Genomic DNA, 24,974 nt, shown 5'->3' on the forward strand with positions numbered 1-24,974 from the left:
GTAAATATTTTTTCCTTATATCTAGTCTCAATCTACCCTCTTTTACTTTAAAACCTTACCCCTTGTCCCATCACAACAGGCCCTACTAAAAAGTCTGTTCCCATCCTTCCCAGAGTCCCCCTTTAAGTACTGAAAGGCTGCTATAAGGTCTCCCTAGACTCTTCTCCAGCCTAAACAACCCCAACTCTTTCAGTCTTTCTTTATAGGAGAGGTGCTCCAGCCCTCGGATCATTTTGTGGCCCTCCTCTGGACTCACTGCAACAGGTCCATGTCCTTCTTTTGCTGAGGGCTCCAGAGCTGGACGCAGCACTCCAGGTGGGGTCTCACCAGAGTAGAGTAGAGGGGCAGAATCACCTCCTTCAACCTGCTGGCCGTGCTTCTTTTGACACAGCCCAGGATACGGTTGGCTTTCTGGGCTGTAAGTGCACACTGCCAGCTCATGTCCAGCTTTTTGTCCACCAGCACCCCCAGGTCCTCCACAGGGCTACTCTCAAACCCTTCACCCCCCAGCCTGTATTGATATTAGGGGTTCCCCCAATCCAGGTGCAGGACCTTGCACTTAGAATCCTAGCACTTCCAAATTCCCAGAGGGCTTTTCTGAGTTAACACACAACCATGACACTCTGGAAGAAGATGAACAAGCCCAGGTTATGCTCCACTGCTGCACTAGACTATATATATATATATGTAAGTAGAAACCTTGAGGTGAAACAGCACAAATTGCTAAGTACCATATCTAGAAAATTCTGCTGACCTCTATAACCAGTAAACTACACCATCTGCAGTTGTTTAGACTGACTGTTAGCCATATGTCAGCATTCTAGAGTAATACAGCGACTCACCTAGCCTCCACACAAGCATGTTTCATTGTCCACACCACATCATCATCCCAGGACACGCCAGACGATCCAGGGTCATTTTACCAAGGAGACAGATAGCATCAATAAAATGATTTCATTTTCTGTGTGAAAAGTATTGTCATCGATGCAAACATGGTCCAAATAAGACAATCCAGATTAAATAATTACTAATGCAAATAAAGCTGTCATTAGACAAACCAGTGGCTTAGCAGTTGTACTCAAAACTCCTATTCTAAATGCAACAGGTTTGATTCTCACCCTGATCTTTCCTTTTTGCAGCTGAGTTAATACCATGATTTGTGCACTATATGACTGACCCATTCTGCTGGGCTCCAAAGCACATTTAAAGTTAGGTTCTTGCACGGTGACCATTATCAGCATTGTCCGAGTACCTTGCCAGTGAAGGACTTTTACCCTCAACCAGAAAGATGTGAAAAAGCATTCCCCATTTCAAAAGGGAAACAGAGACCTACTGACATTCAAGAAATCTGTTGATTAGCAGGATCCATGTAAGGTCTCTCCTCCTACTTCTAGCTGAGCGACCTAACCACTGGATCATTCCTTTTGCCTCGTCTGCCTTGGCTGCAAAACAGCACAGACAAAACTGTACAGAAAAAGAGATATAGAGCAGAAAGTCTAAATTTAAGGAGTTTTCCCTGGTAATCCATTGATAAGCTAATAATTTAGATGACATTGCCAACAGTATGCCCATCATGGTGTTTATATCCAAAGAACTGGTAAGTTAAACTACACCTCCTGTAGCTTGAAGGTTTTTACAAAGGTCCCATGTAATGTTCTCCCCTGAAGCCAAGGTTTAGAGATCTTCACTTTTTCTTTTTTTGCCAGCAAAACGTTTCAAAACAACATTGTTGAAGACATCAAATAAGGAATACAATAGACAAATTTCAAACATTTCACTATGATGAAAACTGCTATTCTTGTTGATGAAATCAGAACACTTTCTAAAATGTAATGACCACACTAAAAGATCAAGAGGCACTGATCAATGGCATTGCAAAAAACATTAAATAAGAGGTGATTACCATTGTAATTCGACTAACACCATCTTCATAATTCAACTAACACCATCTCTAATGACATAGCTTTCCAAGACGCTGAAATGTATTCTTCTTCCAAAACCAAAATGTGATAGAATTTTACTTTGACCCATGAGCTACATTAACTGAAGATGAGATACTTTACACTTCACCTACATACTGCAGTGGAGATTACAGAACTTGTTTTCTTCAATAACTGCCATGCATTACTGTCACAGTATTGTCTAGAGTTGAAGAGCAGTACACAGGTTTATGGATAATCCATGTCATGATACTTATACCAGTATGTGTTCCATCATGTGTATTTTTGGACATAGAAAGCTACTGTAAATATTAGTTTTTCTAACAAGCATCATACAGGTGGTGTGAGAAGTTTTATAACGTGTAATAATTCACTTTGGGAGTAACCCAGCTTCTCAAGTATTACTAAATTACTTTGTAACACATGCCAAAACTGACTTCTCTTTAGACTCCGATTACTAAAATACATACACTGACCTAGGAAAAATGTGTACCACAACATGTGCTTTTATCCCCTTCAGTGCTTAACTGAAAAACTGAGTTCTACATTTGTCCATGTAATAATTTAACGTATGTCAGCCAAACATATCTGTATCTTTATTTCAATTAAATTAAAAACAATCTGCAAGTATATTTATGCAACGTTCACTATATACACGATTTATGCAACTGCAAGGCAATTCTATGTATGCTGATTAATCTATTGTTAGTAAAACATGACAATAGCTATGGAGGTTGACCAGTGAGTGCTCCTTTTCACGAGTGACTGTTTTCATGGCATGACTGAAAAAGAATTGCTACTAGCCATGAAATGGATTATCAGTAAACCTTAAAAAGAATGTGACATAACCTAGCAGAGATTAACAGTCTTCTAAATGTAGTAGTATACTAGTTTATACTAGTATAAACCACTAGTTTACTTCAGATGATAGTGCTGCTTTTCAAAAAAAATACGCTGTCATCTTAGTGATGTAAGACTTTCATCTGCTCTATCTAAAGAAAGCAATAACTAGACATTATGCTTCCTGGCAAAAATTTATTTTTGAACTGGCACCATAATATTTCAGAAAATAATAATAAAGTACCTCTTTGGTGAAGCCTAGGTACCCCCTACTACTCATTGTAACAACTTGTAAACAGGACCGCAATACAGTGCTTTGCCTTAATTCTAGCTTGGTTAGGTACCACAGATCTTCCTCACAGTCCTCCTCATAATTTTAGGAAAGTATTTTAAAGCAGGGAGTAAAGCAAAGGAAAATTAAGAAGGATATAAAGTTCCCTGTTTGAGATTTAAAAAAAGTGCATAATGTTTTCATTCCAGAAACTGTGCCATTGTATGGAACTGATGGATACAAGACTGTTTTCCTTCCTGTACTGGACATTATTGATCATTACACAAACACAGTCTTTGCTCATTGGCCAAAGAAGTCTCTCAAGTCTGCTTTTTTTCTGATACAATCAGTTGTCCAATTACTTTAGAACAATGTCCTGCATACTAAAACAAGAACAGCAAGTTAAACGGTTTTTCCACTACAATGTCTGTTTTTGCAATTCCGTTTCTGTACACTGCATTTCCAATCTATTGGAGAGTTTTTAGTGTTTGCATACACATCCCAACTCCTTGGCACCACCAGGTTCAGTGCATCCATTGCCAGCAACAGACGTAGCACCAGGAAAATGCGACTCCCAGCGCAAGGGATAGTTCAGGAGGAGTGGGCATTCTCCAGCAACGGTGGCCCGTCTCGATGCATCGATGGGTGTGTGTGCTCCCTTTTGTAAGTTTTTGGAGGAAGCTTTGGGATATGTTGAGAAGTGCTTTGTCGTGGAGGAACAGGTGGTCCAGCAACAGAATGGAGGTCCACATCTTGCGGTATCAAAGGTGGTGATGGAAGATGCCTCCGTGCTACATGTGGAGAAGGTGTCTGAGGGGGAGGTGGAGTAAACGGAGATGGACTGTTTGGGAAAAAGGTGTTACCGAGTTCGCTTTTTCTCCCCAGTGGTGGAGGTTGGAGGTGTAGTGGTGAGCTAGAGAAAACATCTGGAGTTCGCACAGGTTCTCGTGGTGGTAATACAGGAGGGCTTTCAGGGGGGTCAGAGATGCAGGTCCGGTCAGGCACTGAGTACCTTGGTGAATACACTTTAGAGGTTGGTTGCCTAGGAGGGATTGCTGGTGGGCTGTCCAGGTGTGCAGAAGTAATCTGAGGTACACAAACACTTCATTCAATAAAATTTTAGAGTAGTAGTAAAGAACAGGACCCTGCTGTGAAATGGAAGCAGAGCTCCTCCCCTGCAGATTGCTCTTACCCAGTTAAAGAGGAGGCACAGCAAGCAGGTTCAGAAAGAACTTGGGGAATAAGGAAGCAAAAGGGAGTGGCAGTGCTTGAAAAACATATTTCTCAAGAGTGATGCAGACAGAAGAGACAAGAGACTGGATGTGCAGGGGGAGAGCAGGGATATATCAATACATGAGTTATCAGCCAAGGATGGAAGGAATGAAGATGTACAGAGAGGGACAAAGGCAAAGCAAAGAATGGTCAAAGCAACAATTTCCACAGTAGTTCAAGGTCTGCTTGCTGGGTAGGTGGTGGTTATCTTCTACCTCCTCCCCAGTAACATGCACTTGGGGTGGGCAATAATACCAGATATTTCTTCAAGAGAGTGAGGAAAAGGGAGAGGCAGATGATGCTGAACAGGGAAAAAAAATAAACTACACTCAGAAGACGGAATTAAGTAGTCAGAATTATGAAGTGAACAGTTCCCAAGCTGCAGACCACAGCAACAGGGTAATTGGTCTCCAACACCCTATCATATATACGATGTTTTTCAATTACATTTTGGTAGGAATGTCATGTGTTAAACTCTGTTGGCTGACAGCAGTCACCTGTAGACTGAAAACAACAACTTGCTAAAGAGCCATATAGAAGCCCTCTTCAAAGACATACACGCTCCAAAATAATTTTGAGTGGGATTTTCAAATCCACCCAATTCTCTGAAGTCACAAACTATCTCCCACTGAAATCAAGAGACATTCAACACTGTCTGCAACAAAGGCTGGATCAGATCCCAAATGCCAGACAAATGCAAAAGGAAAATGTGGCAATGGCTCGAGCAGGCATGCAGACAGGACAAGTAATCAAGAAGGGAAAGAAAGCACTGAGCACCACAGCATCAGGGTCAAATGTTCTAATGAACCTTTTCAGAGGACTGAGGTGTGTACACCACTTTCCACCACTACTATTCTTCAGTTTTTACACCCCAAAGTGATACTCTGGTACCATTATAGCAGACAGAAACATCTACCTAAAGTCTTGAGTTCTCACAGGCAATGTGAGGGCCTGAGCATATCAGCAGTAGACGAGACAACATTTCTAACCCTAAATTTAGGTCCCATCTCTTAATTTTCATCCGTTTGGGATCAGGACATAATGAGGGAGAGCTGTGAAGGCTTGAAATACATGGCTGCTTACTCTTTCACATAAAGTTCTTCAAAAATACATGTACTATCTTTAAGAGTTACTTTTCTATCATACCCTGCCCTCTGCTCTCAGAAAAAATGTCCTTTTTTGTCTTTACTTACTTTTGATGGGGAGGATTCAGCTGGGGCAGACTCTGGCCTTCGTCGTGGAGGAACTGGAGGGGGAACATGAGCTTCATCTGAATTTTTGGTGAAGTTTATGGATGACACAGAAGCAGATCCTAGCGGACATAAAAAAAATCCTGATAATGATGAACTTTTGTTCAACTCAGTATATTTCCTTTATTGCTGCTCATAAAGGTATCATAAATAATAAAGTAATTGCTCATAAAAAGCAGCATGAATCAAGGTGTTAAAGAAAGACAATGAAACAACCCTCTAACTTGCAGCTTCCAGACAAACTGCTTTTCTGAGCTGCAATCATCTCTATGGCCATCAGTTCCTCTACATTCTTAAGTAATCCTCTAGGTGAAAACCACACCACAAAGTTTTTCTTGTATTACAACAGAACTAAAACAATATCCTGAACCTGCAGCCAATGGGCCAACCCAACAATGAAGAAACGTCTTCTTCTGAAGAGGTATTCCAGAGACCTGGCTTGGACACTCAAGCAGTATCACTTCTCTGCTAAGCAACTTCTGCTTTCATCAAGTCATTTCACCTCCTTGTAGCCACCAGCTGAACACAGGACTAGCCTTGTACTTCCTTTGAAACCTCAAGGGAGGTCCACCATAAATTACTGAAAGCACTCTATAAAATATAAGCTTCCTTGTATATTGGTGAAGACAGAAGAAAAATAGGTGTGGATGGATCCTGGTGGATTTAAAGCAGGGGAATACTGATTTTAAGTTCTGCAGGAAAAGCATCCGTGTGCACTGAAACCAATTTGGAATGGCAGACAGCAGAATAAGGCACCCACAAAACATTAATTTTTATTCTTATTGTTCACCATCAAACAGATACTCACAGAATACATTCACCACAGGTATCTATGGCAGCAAATCCCACAAATGTTTGTTTGGGACATGTATGGGCACTAGGGATATATCTCTGCTTTCTGTTTTGACAGTTTATCCAAAACCAGGTAATACTCTCTATGTAACACATCAAATGCTGTTCAGTTTCTCCCTTTACAATAAAAACTTATTTAAAAAAAGGAATAACACACACTGAAAGTTTTTGCTGTCACAAGGAGACAAAAACAACTATTTCTGTAGTCACTTTATAAGACTAAGCATGATTTTACCTGTTTAACACCACAAAATCTAATATGCACATTCTTGGTAGACTATCTATTAGTACCTACTTGCATGAAAAGGACTTGAAGGATCTGAGTCAAACACACTGCAGGCATCTGTAGTACTTGAAGTAGCAGAAGCAGGAGGAGGGGTCAAAGGTGTTCGGGGAGAGTTTGGTGCAGATGCTGTGGTTTCAGTCTCGCTCTCTGGGATGCGGCTGTAACTAATTTTCCTTGGCTCCTGTTGCAGGGGTGTAGGATGTCTCATGGTACCTGGCCTTGGATTAGAGGGACGAACACCTGGGGACTTGAGAGAATAGCTGTATTTTTTGGGCTGAAATGACAAAAAAGATAACATCGAACAAAATCAGAAGGCCACAAGATCACCTAAAAGTAGCTTTGTATTTATGAAGTTAGAAATCTCAAATGACTTCTGCTATCTGTGAAAGACAAACATAAGCTTTTTTTAAAAAAATTAAAAAAACAGATTTAATACTAACAAATCTTGGTGGAGGCTTGACATTTCGTGGCTCTATCTCTAGTGACTTGTTGAACAGATAATCTGTAAATTCTGTCTCCATGCTGTTTCCCATTGGATTCAGGTTTTCAAAAAATCTCTGAAATATAAGAAGATAGAAAACTTGTCAGCTAACCTACATCTTAGTAGCTTAGTACTGTTTGTTTCTACTGCACAGATGATCCCAACTGTTCCAGAGAAGAGAGAAAATGCCAGAGTCAGAATTAATGATAGATTTTAAAGTTATTAAATCTGTTTGTTGCCAGCCCTTTGCTGGGCATTGCTACTGCTATGATTGGCCTGAAAATCAGCTCTGCAAGTACACTAAACTTCTGCAGTAAAAAAAAAAATCAGACCAGGTTAGCTCAAACACCTTCAGAAGAAGCTGTATGCAGTCTATCTTTACACTGACGCAAGGAAGACTGCTTTCACAATGCTTTCTGTCAAACCCTGAGGAGAACAAATAACAAAAGAAAATCTTGCAGAACCTCTTAACATAAACTGTCCTATGAGTCTCTGAAAGTATATACCAAAAGAGAAAACGCGAATGGAGAGAGGACTGCTTAGAGAGAACACCACAGACCAAAGAGAACAAATACCAGGAGAAAGAAAAATGTGAGCATCATCACCATCAACACATGCAGTGCTGTCAGGTAAACTTGGAAACATAACGGCAGTGTAACAAAGGAGGAAAAAGACAGCTGGGCTCACTGTACAAATAAACACAACTTGACTGAAGGACAGCGAGAATCTGGTAGTTTCTGTTCCTGTTTAATACTGGTCAGTAAGATCTATCTACCAACACACCAATAACTGAGGTAAAAAAAAACCCAAAACACACCAAACTGCAAGCATTGAGCTTTCTGCCCTTTCTTACAGTGAGATCTCACAGAGATCTTATGACAGGCCTCTGTTCATCTCCGATTCAGCCTGACTGAATCTATATGAATTCAGTCTATCCTTATGGTCTATCAGCTGACAGTCACCAGTAGCTCAGTGCATGGACTTAAGGAAACAAGGCCGCTTACCCTGATGTCAAATTCCACTCTTAAACAATATGGCTGGTTCTGGTACTGCTGTATCTCTCCTGTTATTTCAGCTACCTTTCTTCTCTTGCTGAAGTTTATAAGTTCTTTCCCATGCCGCTTTAGAAATTCAGGGTTGCCTTCTTCTGTTTTCAAAATGTTAGTTAAGTAAATCCCTAAAAAGTGCACAGAAGATGTTCTCAACATACAATACAAAAAAAGGAGGAAGTCACATGACTGCAATACAAAGAATTCTTAAAGAATTTAATTTGCACATTCTAATTATTTAGAAAAATTCTCTGTTAATGTCAATAAGAGAATCGCACCTAATTTTCCAATAAGGGCAACAATTTAAATATTTTAATATGCCTTTTCCAGAAAGCTACCTTTTTTGCAACAAAATCTCAAAAGTCTACGTATCTTTATTATTTAGGAAGCTCACACAACTGAGCACTACTAGCATTCTGGAAGATAGGAGTACACTGCACTTGAGTGCTTTCTCTCAGTTGTTCTCTCTCAATTCAGCTCAACTCCATTAGAGCAGGACAGAAGGTTTCTTAGCTGATCTTATCTTTCTTTGCAGAACTCTGGAGTATATCTTTCCCCACTCTGTAAAAGGCCAAAAAAGCCATCAACACTATTTTTTTCGGCCTGAAGCCTATGCCGGACAATTGTAATGTCCAGAGTTGGAACTCATCTGCAGCAAACATCCAAGTAGCTTGCTAAAGAACAGGAATGCCATGTGCTTAACTTCACAATTTGCTAAATGTCAGAAATTCCAAGCAATCTACTTGAAAGAAAACCTGTAAAGTCTGATGATAAAGAAGCAGCTTTCTTCCCTAACCCTGTTGTTATAGAAATAGGACTCTAGTTATAAGGGACTATAAAAAATAAAACTCTAGATTTATTGCTTGGAATTCTTGATGGGGAAGGGATCCTTCTTTCTCTACTAGTCAATGGCAATAGTATTTCTAATGTGACCCCCTTTCATTTAAGGCATTTATGGTCACAACACAGCTCAAACCACAAGTGAGTATATATGTAAATAAGATATCGCAGATATACTTATCTTTACTGCAAATAACATCTGCAATTAACAGTCACTTCCATTTTTCTTTCACATATATGCAATTAAAGTCTGGGCACCTGAAATTCAAACCCAACTGTCTTGTTAAAACTGACTTCTCACTATTGTTCATGCTCTCTTTAGTGCTCTAGCTCAATACTTTCCAAATGTTTATGCATGATACAGCGCATTTAAACCAAACACACTTACCAAAAAAAGGCACACAAGGAGGATTAATGGACCTGAGTTTTGCCAAGTATTTCTTATAATGATCCTCACTCAGCTCATAAGCTTCTTCTAAAATCTTCTTCTGGCGACTTGGAATTTGCTAAAAAGAGAGATGAAACAGGTTGTTTGGAAAGACAGGTTAAAGGGGTAGCCCAGCAACAATACTGAGAGTAACAGTTTCCCACTGATACTTAAGTCAGTGACCATGAGGGCAATGACCTACCATCTCAGGATCTTGCTACCTTTTTCTGCCTTTCTTAAGTGAGGATTGATTTCTTGCTTCTGAAACCAAAGAAAAAACCCTCTCTACTACACCCCGATTGATTCATTTGTTAGGGGATTTACCTTCCTTGCTCCTTCTTTGAAGGACTTGCTTTACTGAAAAGACAGGCTTTTAAGTGTAGCTAAGGTGCAGTGCATTACACTTCCATACCAAAAATGGAAAACATTTCACTGTACCTCAAATGTGTGATCCAACCTATACACTGCTGCGGAGTTCATAGCACTGACAATCTCAAGGACTCCATTAAAGTTGTTTAGCTCTTGAAACACTTGCAGGATCTCAATTATCCGGCTCACTACAATTACTCTTTCTTCTAGGTTTTCTGTTTCTACAATGCATCTAAATATACAAGAACATTTGATTTTGTATTACAGCATTGATGAGTTTTCCAAAATCAAATATTAAGAATTAACACAAATGAATACAAGTAGTATATCAAATTATTTGACACAGTTTTGAAAATGTTTAGAGAATAAACATTTGAAATTATTCTAAGAATAAAAAGCTGAGACCATTATGGTAAAATTTTTGCAGGGACCAGCTGTAGCATCTAAACATGATTTAAAACTCGAATTCCCCCAGAACAGAATTTTTCACAGTATACTTCTGAACGGACTGTAAATTGGATTACAACTGTGGACTTCAAGAGGGCCAACTTTGGCCTCTTCAAAGACCTGCTTAGAGAAATCACACGGGTTAGGGCTCTAGAAGGTAGAGGGGTCCAAGAGAGCTGGACAGTATTCAAGGACTACTTCCTCCAAGCTCAAGATCAGTGTATCCCTAGAAGGAAGAAGTCAAGCACAGTAGCCAGGAGACCTGCATGGATGACCAAAGAGCTTCTAGAGAAACTCAAATGGAAAAAGGAGGTTTACAGTATATGGAAAAAGCGACTGGCCACTTGGGAGGAATATAGGAATGTTGTCAGGGTAGGCAGAGATGCAATGAGGAAGGCCAAGGCCCACTTGGAATTAAATCTGGCAAGGGATGTCAAAGATAACAAGGAGGACTTCTTCAAATACATCAGTAGTAAAAGAAAGACTGGAGAAACTATACGAGGTGGGTGCCATGGTGACACAGGATGCAGAGAAGGCAGAGTTACTGAACACCTTCTTTGCTTCAGTCTTTACTGCTCAGGCTGGCCCTCAGGCATCTCAGCCACCAGAGGTGAGAAAGAAAATTTGGAGAAAGGAAGGCTTCCCCTTGATTGAGGAGGATTGGGTCAGAGATCACCTATGCAAACTGGATCCTTACAAATCCGTGGGCCCCAATGGGATGCACCCACGAGTGCTGAGGGAGCTAGCGGATGCTGTTGCTAAGCCACTCTCCATCATCTTCGAAGGGTCGTGGAGGACAGGAGAGGTGCCCAAGAACCGGAGGAAAGCCAATGTCACTCCAATCTTCAAAAAGGGCAAGGAGGAGGACCTGGGAAACTATAGACCAGTGAGCCTCACCTCCATCCCTGGAAAGATGGTTCATTCTGCAGATCATCTCCAGGCATGTAGAGGAAAAGAAGGTTATCAGAAGTAGTCAACATGGATTCACCAAGGGAAGATCATGCTTGACCAACCTGACAGCCTTCTATGATGGCATGACTGGCTGGGTAGATGAAGGGAGAGCAGCGGACATTGTTCAGCTCATCTTTCAGCAAGGCTTTTGACACTGTCTCCCATAACATCCTCACAGACAAGCTAAGGTAGTGGGGGTTAGATGAGAAAACAGTGAGGTGGATTGAGAACTGGCTCAACAACACAACTCAGAGGGTCATGATCAGTTGGGCAGTCTGGTTGGAGGCCTCTAACTAGTGGTGTTCCCCAGGGCTCTGTCCTGGGACCAGTCCTGTTTAATATATTCATCAATGACCCAGACCAAGGGACAGAGCGTACCCTCAGCAAGTTCGCTGATGATACCAAGATGGGAGTAGTGGCTGATATACTGGAAGGCTGTGCTGCCAGCCAACGAGACCTGGATAGGCTGGAGAGCTGGGCCGAGGGGAACCTGATGAAATTCAACAAAAGCAAGTGCAAGATTCTGCACCTGGGGAGCAACAACCCCATGCACTGGTATAGGTTGGGGGTTGACTGCTGGAAAGTGACTCTGCTGAGAAGGACCTTGGAGTGCTGGTGGACAGCAAGCTGACCATGAGCCAGCCATGTGCCCTTGTGGCCAAGAAGGCCAACAGTATCCTGGGGTGCATTCAAAGGAGTGTGGCCAGCAAGCTGAGAGAGGTTATCCTCCCCCTCTACTCTGCCCTAGTGAGACTGCACTTGGAGTACTGTGTCTAGCTTTGGGCCCCTGAGTTCAAGAAAGACAGGGAACTGCTTGAGCAAATCCAGCAGAGAGCCACCAAGATGATCGGGGGCTGGAGCATCTCCCTTATGAGGAAAGGCTGAGAGACTTGGGTTTGTTCAGCCTAGAGAAGAGAAGACTATGGGGGGATTTCATCAATACCTATAAATATCTAAAGAGTGAGTGTCAGGACCATGGGACTAGGCTCTTTTCAATAGTGCCCAATGACAGGACATGGGGCAATGGGCACAAGTTGGAACACAGGAAGTTCCATTTAAACATGAGAAAAGACGACTTTACTGTGAGGGTGACAGAGCAGTGGAACAGGCTGCCCAGGGAGGTTGTGGATTCTCCTTCCCTGGAGACGTTCAAAACTCGCCTGGACACGTTCCTGCCCCCTGCTCTAGGTGTGCCTGCTCAAGCAGGGGGGTTGGACAAGATGATCTCCAGAGGTCCCTTCTAACCCCTACCATTCTATGATTCTGTGAAATGTCCAGAAATGGAGTAGGTACAGATTCAGGAAAGTCACTTACTTTTCAAACCACAAGGTGAGGTTAGTTGTATGCCTTATCATTTTGAGAAGGTTGGGAGAATTAATTTCTTTATCTTCCTTTGTCCACACACTTCCAACTAGTTCAGATGGCTGCACAGCTCTAGAAAATTAGATGCATGTATCAAAAAATGTAATTAAAAGCAGGAAAGAAGCTATTTTCCCAAAACGTCTTTATTTCCAGTCAATTTGGAATTAATATTTGGAAATAAATTCTTAAGGTATCTCTTCTATAATGTTAGGGTCCCCACATGACTAAGTGACTGGTATTGCTATGCTTCTTTTTAGTATGTAAATATTTCTTAATTTGACTATTAACCACCTCTGTTCATCTGAATGAAGAATGAAGTCTACATCTCATTCACCATAATAAAATGTGAGTTTCCAATGCCTGAACAACCTCTCACAGACAGCTGGCAAGATCTGACATGGTCCATAATTCACTTCACAAACTAGGATATGAAGAAAACTGATTTAATTAATGTTCATACTTCTCAAAGGTTGATCTACTCAGAAAATGTCAAGAGAAACCTGCAGCACAATGATATTGGCAGCATGCATCAGTCACATGTACTGCATATTAACTCGGGGAGGATAAGAAAAATACCTTTTTTTTGAGAGAGAGAGTTTTTTTTCTGAGAAAATAGCAATTAATATACAGCATTGGTAAAGTCCCTTGACCTACCGTGGGGCTTCACAGCAGGGGCCCGCAGAAACAATTTCATGCTGGAGAATATTTTGGTTTGTGTCATGTGTTTTTCAATGGAGGAAAGTTACCTGTAAAAATCTGACTCAAGTAAAGTGAGCTGCCGAGCAATTTCTATTGGATGCAAAGTGAGCAAGTCAAAAGTCTCTGTGTGTCCTGGTTTGCTTATGTGCCATTCAATCGCTGGAGGTGGGCTCTCAAAAGTAATGTTGTGACTTGGCCCAATGGCTTGTGCCTGCTTTTTCCGGTTGATTATCTTTGTGATTGATTCAACCCATTTCTTCATCGCTTTGCCTGGCACACAGAGAGAAAATTACTATTGTAGTTACTCTTAATACTGTTTTTCTATAGAGGTCAGTATGATATAGAAATCTTCGGATTTAAACCCAAAACCCAAAATTGAAGAAACCATGTATTCTCAAAGCATTTGAATACATAAAGAATTCCTCAACAGCCAATACTGAGAACACCAAGTTTGTCCAAGCACAATTCAGAACACCCAAATTAGACTTCTGCTCCAAATCAGGTGTTTTCCTTTCTCTTTTGACTTTACAATTAGTTTGTGGGAACTTACCTTCTGCCCAAAATACACTTCCGTAAACACCCTGAACTTTATACTTTGGGTAAGAGTACCTGCTTACCTCAGATAACATAGAAGGGAAAAATAACAAACAGGGAGAAGCTTCTCCCTCTACTGCATTTAGCATTGAAGCTCAGAATAAAACCTAAAGGCCAAATGCCTGTTTAGCTCTACACCGTAAGAATTTCATGCATGAGGCGGCGAGTCCATTGAAAATTTAGCAGTAAGCCATATTAAACTAGCTGGCTCATTCTCCCCTCTTTTTAATTGTTAAATAACCATTAAATAGTATTCTAACATAATATTTTCCTACAAACTGCTCCTGTAGCTGTCTCAGTTTTTCTTACAAGGGAACAGGAAATATTTGTTCAGTCACAACTGGAAGGTGTCCTACATGTCTAACATGCACTGTGAGATAGCTTGAAAACCCGTGCTTCAGATAAATAGTGGTTTCCACCATCAAACTTTTACAAAAATTATCCCTGTGTATAGTTTAAAAGGACAATCAAAGCGATTATTCTCTCTTGATTATTACTTAGTTATTATTTTGCATTATTTCAGTCCCTTTGTGACAAAACCAATACTTATTTATCAGGATGCAAACAACATTCTTCTGAATGGGGCCAGACTTTGAATAATAGCGTTGTTTTTTTTTTAAATTAAGGTTTTCTTTAATGTTCTTTGTGAAATATTTAATAAGCAATCAGTCCTGTTTATCTGCTTAGTGAAAAAGTGATCCCATTCCATACCTTTGAAAAGGGATGCTTTATGATAAATGCCAGCACTTAAGAAACCATAAGTACCTCTTACTGTTCCAATGAATTCCTCCAAACGTTGCAGAAGATCAGCATCTCTTTCAAAGTCATAGAAGTGGTGTTCTACCCAGTGTCGACATACATTTAATACTCTGCAAAAGTAAAGGATAAGTAAGCATTCTACAAAACAGTCTATCTTCATGCCTAGCACTTCAAAGCTTTTAGCTGGCAAAGGCTCACAGGAATATCAGAATCAGCAGACCAAATGCAATTATTCTACTGTCTGCATTTCACCATCAGCTATAAGCGTTTTTCTACTTTAAATTTTAAGAATCCAGAGTAATGCTATTGTTCATAAAAAGAACATTATCTGAAGTGTTCTCTGCCTACATCTTTGTGGCACACTTATGCTGTATAGCCTTACAGAAACATGAATTAAAAAAAAGGGTGAGTGTAAGAAACTAATTTGCACACTCTAAAACTCAGCACAAGCCTTTCCCAAGCCATAAATTCAAATTCCCACCAGGTTTTCAAGTAGCAAGGGCAAAATGGCTGATTTCCCATGCATGATCTCTATCAAAGCATCTACAAGAAAGGCTGCTGCTATCACAAAGAGCTACTGCATCCAAAAGACGGTGCTTTAAAGGACTTAAAGGAAGTCAGTTTGGCTTTCATCGATGCAATACTCACCGTAGCTGCACAGGTTGAATGTACTCTTTCCTAAATCTTTTTAACTCTGCACTAAGAGGCTGGTCTCCATTCTCCATAGCAATACGATCAGCTTCTGTTGGCTCAGGCTCTGGAATTTCAAATCTAACACAGAAGATGGGTATAAGCACTAGGCTCCTATTACACTTACCTTGCTCACAGCATGCACAAATAAAACGTTGACTAAAGATAGCTCAAAATTCAGAACATTTCCACACGTCAGAATCTTACATCTTGGTAAGCATGTAGGAAGATTTGCTAAATTCAATAATAATACAGATTTCAAAGACAAAACTGTGGGATGCTGGAAGTTACTGGAGCTACCTAAACAATCCTAAAGCTTCTGGATATAACTTGCACATTTTACTTGCAATCTTGAATCTGACAACTTTTTAAAAAGTGTTTAGAGTGAATCAAAACCAAATGGAAAACAAGAATCTTACAAACTCTACTCCAAGTAAAAACGTAGAACAAAAAGAAATTTGCACTTCGTATGAACAATATTTTTAACAGCAGCATACCTTTCTATTAGCAGACTCAGCAACTCTTGAGGTTTACAGAAGGATCTATACGTTGTGAGAAAAGTCCGAACAAAGTTGGGATCTAAGACAAAGAATAATTTAATGCTTATGTAAGCAATTTTTTATATACTTCAAAATAACTTCAAGTATCCTTTAAAATTAAGGATGCCGGCCTATCAACTTACAGAGAAAATGATGTAAACCAAAATTGCTTTGGTAACAATTCATAACCTCTTAAAATAAGAATACAAAGCAGAATTTAAAACCAATTTTTATTCTGTTGAAAATTTAACACAGCGACTTTTTCTTGCCCCATAATTATTAAAAAACTGGATTTTTTCCCAACAACTTTGAAAATAATAAATAGATTATTTTATTTATGAGCCATCTGGTAACAACTTTGGTTTCACAATGATCAGGACAAGATAACTCGAAAGACAAAGCAAGTAACTCTGCATTGGATAGAAATGGCCTCTTCAAGAGGAGAAAGCTTTTCCCTAAACTGATACAACTGATAACCAGTTGTGGTTAAGGCAGGCTAGATATTTTTTTCAGCTATTAGACAGCTACACTTTGAGGTTATATTTATTTCACTTCAATAAAATAAACATATTTCATTTAAATTGTCTAATTACATATCAGGTCACTTAAAATATTCACGTATGTTTTAAAAACAAGCAAGTATTCAAAACAGAAAACCAAAGTGTCTCCCTTAATTACAAAAGCAAAACTATTTGTTTTCAAGTATGAGGAAATGCAGTGACAGCACACTGGCACTGCACAGAGCTGACTAGAAACAAGGTTAACATTGTTATCACTGAACAAAATTAATGAGCTGGTTGCAGTGGCTTTGCATATTAAATCCATATACAGATTTTAAAAACAAAGACCAATTGGTAATTTTTGTAACACAGAGTGGCTGAAGAGGAGCATGCAGGACTTGAAGCAGGAGTTCGTATAGGCTGTAGTGAAGAAAAAAAATCCTGCAGTATTTGACCTAACACTATATTAAGCTATTAGACTTGTTTCCTGGAATATGGGGCTTTAAGAGCTTTTTTAAGAAAACCTCCTTAACTGTTTACCAGCATTTTGTCCATTTGAATGAACATTCTACCTTTCTTAGATCTTCCTAAACTCTTCATTTGGGCAACAGTTTACTGCGATGTGTCTCACAGATTAACCATGTATAGGTCTCACAGATTAACCACGCATTTCCTTGCATTTCTGTTGTATGCTAATTTCCATTTCTTAAACAATTGGCTATTCTGCTTTACCATCTTTATGTCCTTCATTACTCCATTTTTCTTATCATAATGCCTCTCCCACCTCTCCTTGCAACTGTACATTTAAAATCATTTTCAAAGGCAAAACTCCAAATCCTTTTGCACAAAGAATGTGATCCCTGTCCATCATCCTCATCATGAAAATAAACAATTTTTGTCCTAAGTATAGAAGTAAACACAGTAACTCATGTTTTCACAGCTTCCATTCTGTACACAGCATCCACCCTAAATAGGTTTTGTCTACATGAAAAGGAAAGCCTCCCTAGCCATTAACATTTTCAGATCACTGCAAGCTCTGAGTCATAGCTATTGTTATTTACTGGTAGGGTCAGTGTTCAAATCCACAATACATATTGAATTTCAAATTAAGTAGATCAGAAAATCAAATCTAACCTTGTCATCTTACTAGCAAAATCTGTAACTCAAAATAGCGTACAATATATGAGCAAGCGTTAAAAAAAATACAGACAACACTAGTTAGTCAGGATGTCTGCTCATGTGATAATTCTCTCTTCAATACAGCCAATTTGAAAGCTAAAAAAGAACAATAACTTGTCCTACACGGATTTATAAATAATCACCCTTGAATTCCTTAAGAAAGGAAATGGACACTATGATGACGCACAAGCACTCAACATATCAAAGCTTTAAAAATAGAAGAGCACTGCCCTATAGATAAAAAAATTTGCCATGACTTCCAAATCTTGGTACCACCTAACCCAGCTGCTCTTAAAAATCTGGCAAAGGAGGAGATAATGAATGCAGGAACACGTTAAAACAAGTAAAACCCACCAATATATACAAATAAGGTCAGAATCTGAATTTCTAATCGAAGGGCAGTTTCTCTCATGCAAAAATATATGGAAAGCTGCTTTTGCAGATGAGATTTCTCCCTATTTTGCTGCTCCATGGCAGGATGGTTTGGACAGTCTGCTGCACCTTTGTGGCCAGGTGGCCGTCAGGGCTGTCTCCCTGTCCTAGCACTCATAGTGGCTGGATGCCTCCTGCAGCACTGCTTTGTTAGAGCTAGGCTACTGGGCTGTCCCTGTTCCACAGTGAAACAAAGAAATATTTCAGCTGACAAGCTGGTTTGTGCGTTGTCAGGGAGGTGAGGGAAGAAAAATAAAAGGTCCAACACCCATATCTATAGATGAGATGGACTGTGTGGATCTTCACAGGTGACAAAAAAGTTGAGACCTGATTTGACTACTGTCTGAACACAGCCCATATACTCCTCAATATGCAACTAACTAAACTGCTCTTCAGCTACTTGCAACAAATTGGTACCACCCCTGCAATTATATGTGAAATTATCCCCTATAGTATTTGACCTACAGAAGAGTCACAGCTATGGTAAATACTATCTTTAGACTGTCAGATCAAGGCTGCCATAACCAGTCACGCCATATTTGAGAAAAGCTGCCTCAGAAAAGTAAGGGCTTGGTATTCTAGCATATGAATATAAAGTCAATAAATTGTTTTAAGATTCCAATCACGTGCACAGGAGCTGTGTGACAGGAGTTGCACTCGATAATCCTTATGGGTCCCTTCCAACTCAGGACATTCTATGATTCACAATCCTACATGGGGCAAGGAAAGCATTTTTACAGTCTGTAGCTGTTCGGCTACATATTGCCAGAGTACTCATCTTCCCATGTCTCCAAGCAACACAGAAGCCTTGAACTCAGCTGATACGCATACAGAAGAAGGGCTAAAGGGTTACTATGGAAAGCTGTGGCCCTACTCACTGCATCTCATAAACTGCAACAAAACACTGAATGATTTACATAGTAAATGGACCTTGTTTCCTGTACAACAGAGCATTTTTGGCTGAGTCACTGTATCTCTGTTTCTTTGTTCCCCTGGAAAAGACAGCACAGAATGGTAAGAATGATGACATTTTACCTTCTAGAAAACCAATTATAAAACAGACAGAAGGTATAGAATGAAAGATAAGGGTGTTGAGAAGTGACGTGTAACCTAGCATCAGGCCCATGTATATTGCACTAACGTCTTTAAGGCTACAAAGACAGGCTAAATACATCACAGGACAACCATTTTTATTCTTCTGGTCAAAGTCTTTCAGCCTATCTCACAGTACATGTGTTCTCAGTTTTGTCATACAACAGCTAAGTCAATGTCACACATACCTACAATGTTAGGCTTTAAGCAACCTACTTAAAGCTTTATTAAATAGGGGCTGTTACAATCAGGGATTTAAATGACTGGACAAAGGTCCATCTATCAATCAATCTGAATTCTTCCTTTATGTGCTAGAAAGGCCAAAAGATATGCAGATACAAAAAAACCAATACAAGAGACACATTTCAACAGCCACAAGTTTCTTAAAACCAGGCCTTTATTTTATGGAAATGTAGTTTGTGGCTCCCTGGACAGAGATGACACATGGAAAACACAGCTAGCACCTGGAGCAATGCCAAGGCTACAGCACCAAAGTCCCACTGCATATGGAAAGGGCAATTTTCAATGGTGTGCAAGTTAGCCAAAGCAAATGTTCACAAGGGCAGTAACGAAGCACTATTTTTGCTAATTCTCTGCCAAATACAATGCTAGCTTAAAAAAAAAAAAAGCACGTCTTCTTTTTTCTAAGGCTGAATTGTTTTATTTTAACTTCCAAACCCATAAAATTATGTCATAAATCACACCCCTAAAATTCCAAGCCAAGAGCTACAAGTTTTTAAAGTTAAAAGAAAATGAACACAGGCACAAAATTGCTCTGGTAAAAACTGATGATATTGCATTTGGATTTCTAATAAATGTTAGGAAAGCTCAACTGAATGAAATGTGGAGAAGAACAATAAAAGGAATGGAGTAAACAAATGTATTTACAAGCATTTTAAAAACAAACAGAAGTACTAAACTATGCTAATTATATTCTGCTTACTCCCCACTTCTTCCAAACAAATATTCATGGTCTATGCAAAGTATCCAGGACTGAGCTGCAGAAGAACAACTTAGGATAATCAGAGTGTAAAGAGTAAAAAGAAAGAGAGAAAAAAAGAATCTATAGTTGAATATGAGAAGCACTAAGATACATGAAGTTTCAGAATAACTGACATACAGGTAGACTCACAAAAATAAGAAATCCTAACCCAAAACCCAAGCCCATGGTTTTCCACACAGCTTATGAAAATCCTGGGAAATTATCAAGAAAATCTCGACACACTGAGGTTGGACTGGATGATCACATAAATGCCTTCAATGTATCTTCAACACAAACAGGAACCTGAAGTGTAAAGTCCTTAAATCAAATCCCCTTGGAAATTCTCATTAAGGCAAATTACCGAGGCTAAATTACGCAAGTGACTGCTTCTAGCAAGCTAATATTTAGTCTTTTCATTACACATCAGCATGGACACAGGTAAGAGTTGACAGAATACGACCCTTAACTGAAAAAAACCAGGCCTATAATTCCTCCTGCAATGCTGGTGCTTCATGTGCCACCCAGCTTTGGAAGTCTCAAGGGAAGGCAATTCTTGTAGCCTGGGGCATACAGGAAAAAGTATTGTCCTGTGCTCAATTCCTGCAGGACCCTGCCTCCCATCCTTTACATGAGAATAACCTTATGCACACACATAACCCACTACATTCAGCCAAACAGGATTCATATTTTTAACTGCTACAGCTAGAGGTGCATATTTAGATCTCAAAACCTTAACTCAAAAAGCACGTTAGAATGCACTGCAAAGCACATTTGCTTTCTACACACTTTATATATTTTGCTGCATGTATTCATCACAGAAAGAGAAGGATAAACTAGTCTCTGCCTTGAGTTTTGGCTATATAAATGAAGTACCTCACCTGCATACATGTGGTAAGTCAGCCTCTCGATGAGCTTGACAACAGTTCCTGCCTTGATGATGGGGATTCCAGATTTGGGCTGCATGTTTTCTTCAAACACAATATTCTCTTCAGAGTCAGGTTCTGCAAATCTATAAAGCTCAGGATTTGGAAATCTCATCTGCTCCTCTTTTTCTTCCTGCAACATTGTTACATCCAACATCCTTTCCAGGGTGCTTCTATATTGCAAAGATATCAACGCTGCCATCCAGTTGTTTTTCTCTTCAGCTGATTTAGCAGCAAAAATAACACTGTTCTCATCTTTTAAGATGATTTCAAATGCATGTCTGTACTCATTAGTGTCGTCTTTGTCGTTGATTTGTACCTTTCGCATGAAGAACTTTTCTTTTAGACGATATTCTGCATTGCTAGCACCAGGAAGTCTTGGCTGGCCATGATTTGACTTACAGCAAATCATTAAGCCATCAAATAGAAATATGTGTCTCTCGTGCTTTGCTCCTACACGCGTGAGTGTTCCTTCCATGATGAACTCGTTACAACATTGTCCAATGTCCTTACCCTCCCAACCATCAATATTTTTCTGGATTTCATTCATTTTCTTAATTGCTAGCTGTTTCCCCTTCATCTGCTGCGTATAGAATCGGCATGCAGATTCACTTCAGTGAAGGATGGGAGAAAGGCAGCCTATTAGTATATGTGTATTTAAAAACAACAACTACCACTAACAGCAAAAACACAAGATCATCTTTCTGAGTGGTGAGAATTCCACTAAGAATGCAATTTTAGCACTATCAGCACCACTGCAAGCCTTGACTAATGTTTCTCAACTACCTCATTTGATAGATTTTCTACTAATTTTCTGTGCAATAAGTGTTTTTCCTAAACACAGGCAACCAGAAGTAGGCAAGTCATTAATGCTTCTTAGCCTAACAAACCCACTAATTTCCATAGCTGACAAACAATTTTAAGCTGCATTAATTTGAAAGAGCACGTTCAGAGAAAATAAGCTGTTAAATGCATTCATGTCTTAGTCTAAAGTTTACACTTTGCAGCACAGGACTTGTTTGACAAAGAAAATATTGAAACAATTTTAAGAGCAAAATCAAATTTTTAACATGTTTAAATAACTGCACAAATATTAGCATTAAATCAAACAGCTGATAGCACGATCCAAGAATTTTCTACAACAGGACAACTAAGTACTAGTTATCTATGCATCTATTTCTATTATCCAATGGCAATTTTAACTAGCCATTGCACAAGAAACTCTTCAGATTAAGTAGTTTCAAATTCCAGAACACACACTTCTAATCACACAGAAATGTACTTTTACAATATTTTTAGGTGCATATTTATTATCTGAGCATAATTAACCCACAAACACCATAACTTTCTACTTACCAGTGAATTCTCAAAATGTCTCAACTACCAGTATGCAAGGACACATAGAAATTAGAACGGTTTTAAAACAATAACAAATTATCTTGGCTTTGATGTCACTTCCTCTGAAAAAGCAGGCTTGTCACAAACTATTTTGTTCATTGTTTACTAAAAGAGGAAACTGGGAGCCCTGGATTTATAGCAAAGCGTTAAGAGCAGAAAGCAGGAAAAATGGAAACATGTTTACCTAAGCCTTCGTTTTGCAAGGCTTTTGGAGCATATCCGTTCCATGCTGCTTTGAAGATTTAGTAGGGCAGTTATTGCTTGCTTTAAGCACTCTTTATCCTCTTCATCCTCACTTTTTTCTTCCAATTGCTGTGAACATTTGAAGTCAAATACAAAAAAAGCGTTATGAGCATTTTGGTATGTGCAAATCCAGAAGTTTGACCTAGGAAGAAGAAATCCAACCATCTGCTGATTTTGCATGCTCTGCTTGTTATTGAAGTTAATGAAATAACCAGGTGCATTACTGACACAGGCAAGAGACACAACTGTCTGCTAAGAGTTTAATCTCAGTAAAACGAGACCAGCAGTCACTAGTGCCTGAGTGTGTCTGTATGTGGGAGGCACATTATTTACCTCAAAACAAGTTGATTTACTTCACATCTCCAAAAAAAGAACCCATCAGAGGTGTTAAATCTTAAGAAGAACAAGTAAGGAAGGCGATCCCCACACATACTATTCTACTGCACAAGATCTGTACATTTGTAAAATGTATAAATCCTCCTAGAATAGGCAGGCTGGACTGAAAGCTAAACAAAACTCCTTCACTGCATTTATAAACAGATTACAAGGGCTCTTACCTCACTAACAACAGTCTAATCAATAATTCAGGTTGGAAGGGACCTTGAAGATTATCTTATCCAACTTCCAGCTCAACTGCAGAGCCAACACAGATCAGGTTGCCTAGAGCCATATTGAGTTTTGAATTGCTCTCAGAACGGAGAGGCCACAACCTCTCTGGACAATCTGTTCCAACATCTGAAATTCTTCATGGTGAAAATTTTTTCCTAATAGCTTATCAGGATTTCCCTTATTGATTTTTCATAGCAGAATATGGGGAAGCACTATGTAGCTGTGAGAAGTATTTCTCTTGTCTTCCCCATCCCATCACACAAAGACAGCGGGAACATTTCCCCTGCTCAGCCTCCTTTTCTCCAGAATTAATAACCCCACTCCCCCAGCTTCTCCTTCATCACATGCTCCATTCCTCATGTCATCTTGACAAGCCCTTCCAGTGGGCTTGTTTCAGTACACCAAAGCCAACAGGAAGTCCAAGCTGGACGTGGTTCTCCCAGTGCAGTCTTGCCAGTACTGAACAGATAGGCACTGCCACTTCCCTCAACCTGATGGCTACACACTTGCTAATACAGCAATACAGACCTTTGTTGCTGTAAGGGTGTTCTGCTGGCTTGTATTCAGCTTATTATCCACCAGGACTGTGATTTTTTTTCATGCAAAGAAACAAAGGGGAAAACAACAACCAGAGGGACAGTGGAGAGAAGTAAATGTTCTTCTACCATAGGGGGGTTGTTCTGCTGTTCGTCAGAAAACATGGGGGCATCTAACCATGGCCAGCTTGTAAAACCAGGGTACTAAGTCCCTATGTGAGTACACAGCTACATTAATGCCTTCATATACTAACTCAACTTTTCTTAAAGGACAAATATATATATATATAACACAGTTATAAACTAAAACCAGATGGGAACTGTTAATACTAGTATTTTGTGCCTAGCTATCACTGTGACAGGTAAGTTTTATAAAACAAGACCTGCTACGTTTTTATCCTAAGATGTTTAAGATTTTTGTCTTAAATCTTCATTTAAGCATTAAAATGTTTCACATCATAGTTAGTGAAAAAATTATTGACTGCAGCTGTGGCTTAGACATAAAACTGAGATAATTATTTACAGGATTACTAAGAGACAAGCGTTTCAGACTATCACACACCAAGAACTGACTCTACACAATTGAAAGATTTATTTTGACAGAGGTGGTAAAAGTGAAGTGACAGGCTGGCGTGGACCAGAATAACAGACACCCTTGGAAACAGTACAATTGCGCTGTTTGCTTCCAGTGTGAAACCTAAGTATTGTCCTCCAAAATCCAACTGAATACAACATATTCTTGTTTGATATTTGAATGGGTCACAGAATAGCATTTTTTTCCCGAGTAGAGTTAAGCATTCAGTGCAATAGCTGTCAATGCAAAAGGCAACTTTATTTCTGTTTTCAGCCATAAGGATGGCCACAAGGTTTATTCTAGGCAGCTTTGGTTCATGTAGCATAACCTGTCATACCTAAGTGGCATTAGGCATGAGTACCTACCCATTTGACAACCACTGAAATAGGGTTTACAATGCACCACAACAGGCATTACTTCCCAAAAGGTCTCACGGAGAACAAATCACTCCCAAGAAGGAACAGACTACCCTTGTCATACTCCTGTGCTCTCTAGATTTAACACAGAGGTATCATCTTCCCTTTGCTTCAAGTTCTGCAGATGATATAGGCCTAGAAAGGACTTCAGATAAATGAGGCAGGTGCAGCA

At 39.5% G+C, this 24,974-nt stretch overlaps 1 protein-coding gene across 6 annotated transcripts in view; it reads right to left on the bottom strand.

Moving 5' to 3' along the window:
- Nucleotides 1-2,514: 2,514 nt before the first annotated feature.
- Nucleotides 2,515-24,974, bottom strand: part of SOS1 (SOS Ras/Rac guanine nucleotide exchange factor 1) — a 54,015-nt gene continuing 31,555 nt past the window's right edge. For all 6 annotated transcript variants that reach the window (XM_064446614.1, XM_064446613.1, XM_064446615.1 and 3 more), the window contains 14 exons: nt 22,609-22,736; nt 20,982-21,637; nt 15,877-15,958; nt 15,338-15,460; nt 14,696-14,799; nt 13,384-13,606; nt 12,590-12,709; nt 9,947-10,109; nt 9,470-9,587; nt 8,197-8,369; nt 7,152-7,268; nt 6,721-6,985; nt 5,517-5,635; nt 2,515-4,137 (listed from right to left, as the gene is read on the bottom strand). In XM_064446614.1, coding sequence (XP_064302684.1) covers nt 3,643-4,137; nt 5,517-5,635; nt 6,721-6,985; nt 7,152-7,268; nt 8,197-8,369; nt 9,470-9,587; nt 9,947-10,109; nt 12,590-12,709; nt 13,384-13,606; nt 14,696-14,799; nt 15,338-15,460; nt 15,877-15,958; nt 20,982-21,637; nt 22,609-22,736 — 2,886 coding nt within the window. In that variant the 3' untranslated portion in view covers nt 2,515-3,642. The remainder of the gene's footprint in view (nt 4,138-5,516; nt 5,636-6,720; nt 6,986-7,151; nt 7,269-8,196; nt 8,370-9,469; nt 9,588-9,946; nt 10,110-12,589; nt 12,710-13,383; nt 13,607-14,695; nt 14,800-15,337; nt 15,461-15,876; nt 15,959-20,981; nt 21,638-22,608; nt 22,737-24,974) is intronic.

The sequence above is a fragment of the Phalacrocorax carbo genome, chromosome 3, assembly GCF_963921805.1.
Source record: "Phalacrocorax carbo chromosome 3, bPhaCar2.1, whole genome shotgun sequence".
Lineage (NCBI taxonomy): Eukaryota > Metazoa > Chordata > Aves > Suliformes > Phalacrocoracidae > Phalacrocorax > Phalacrocorax carbo.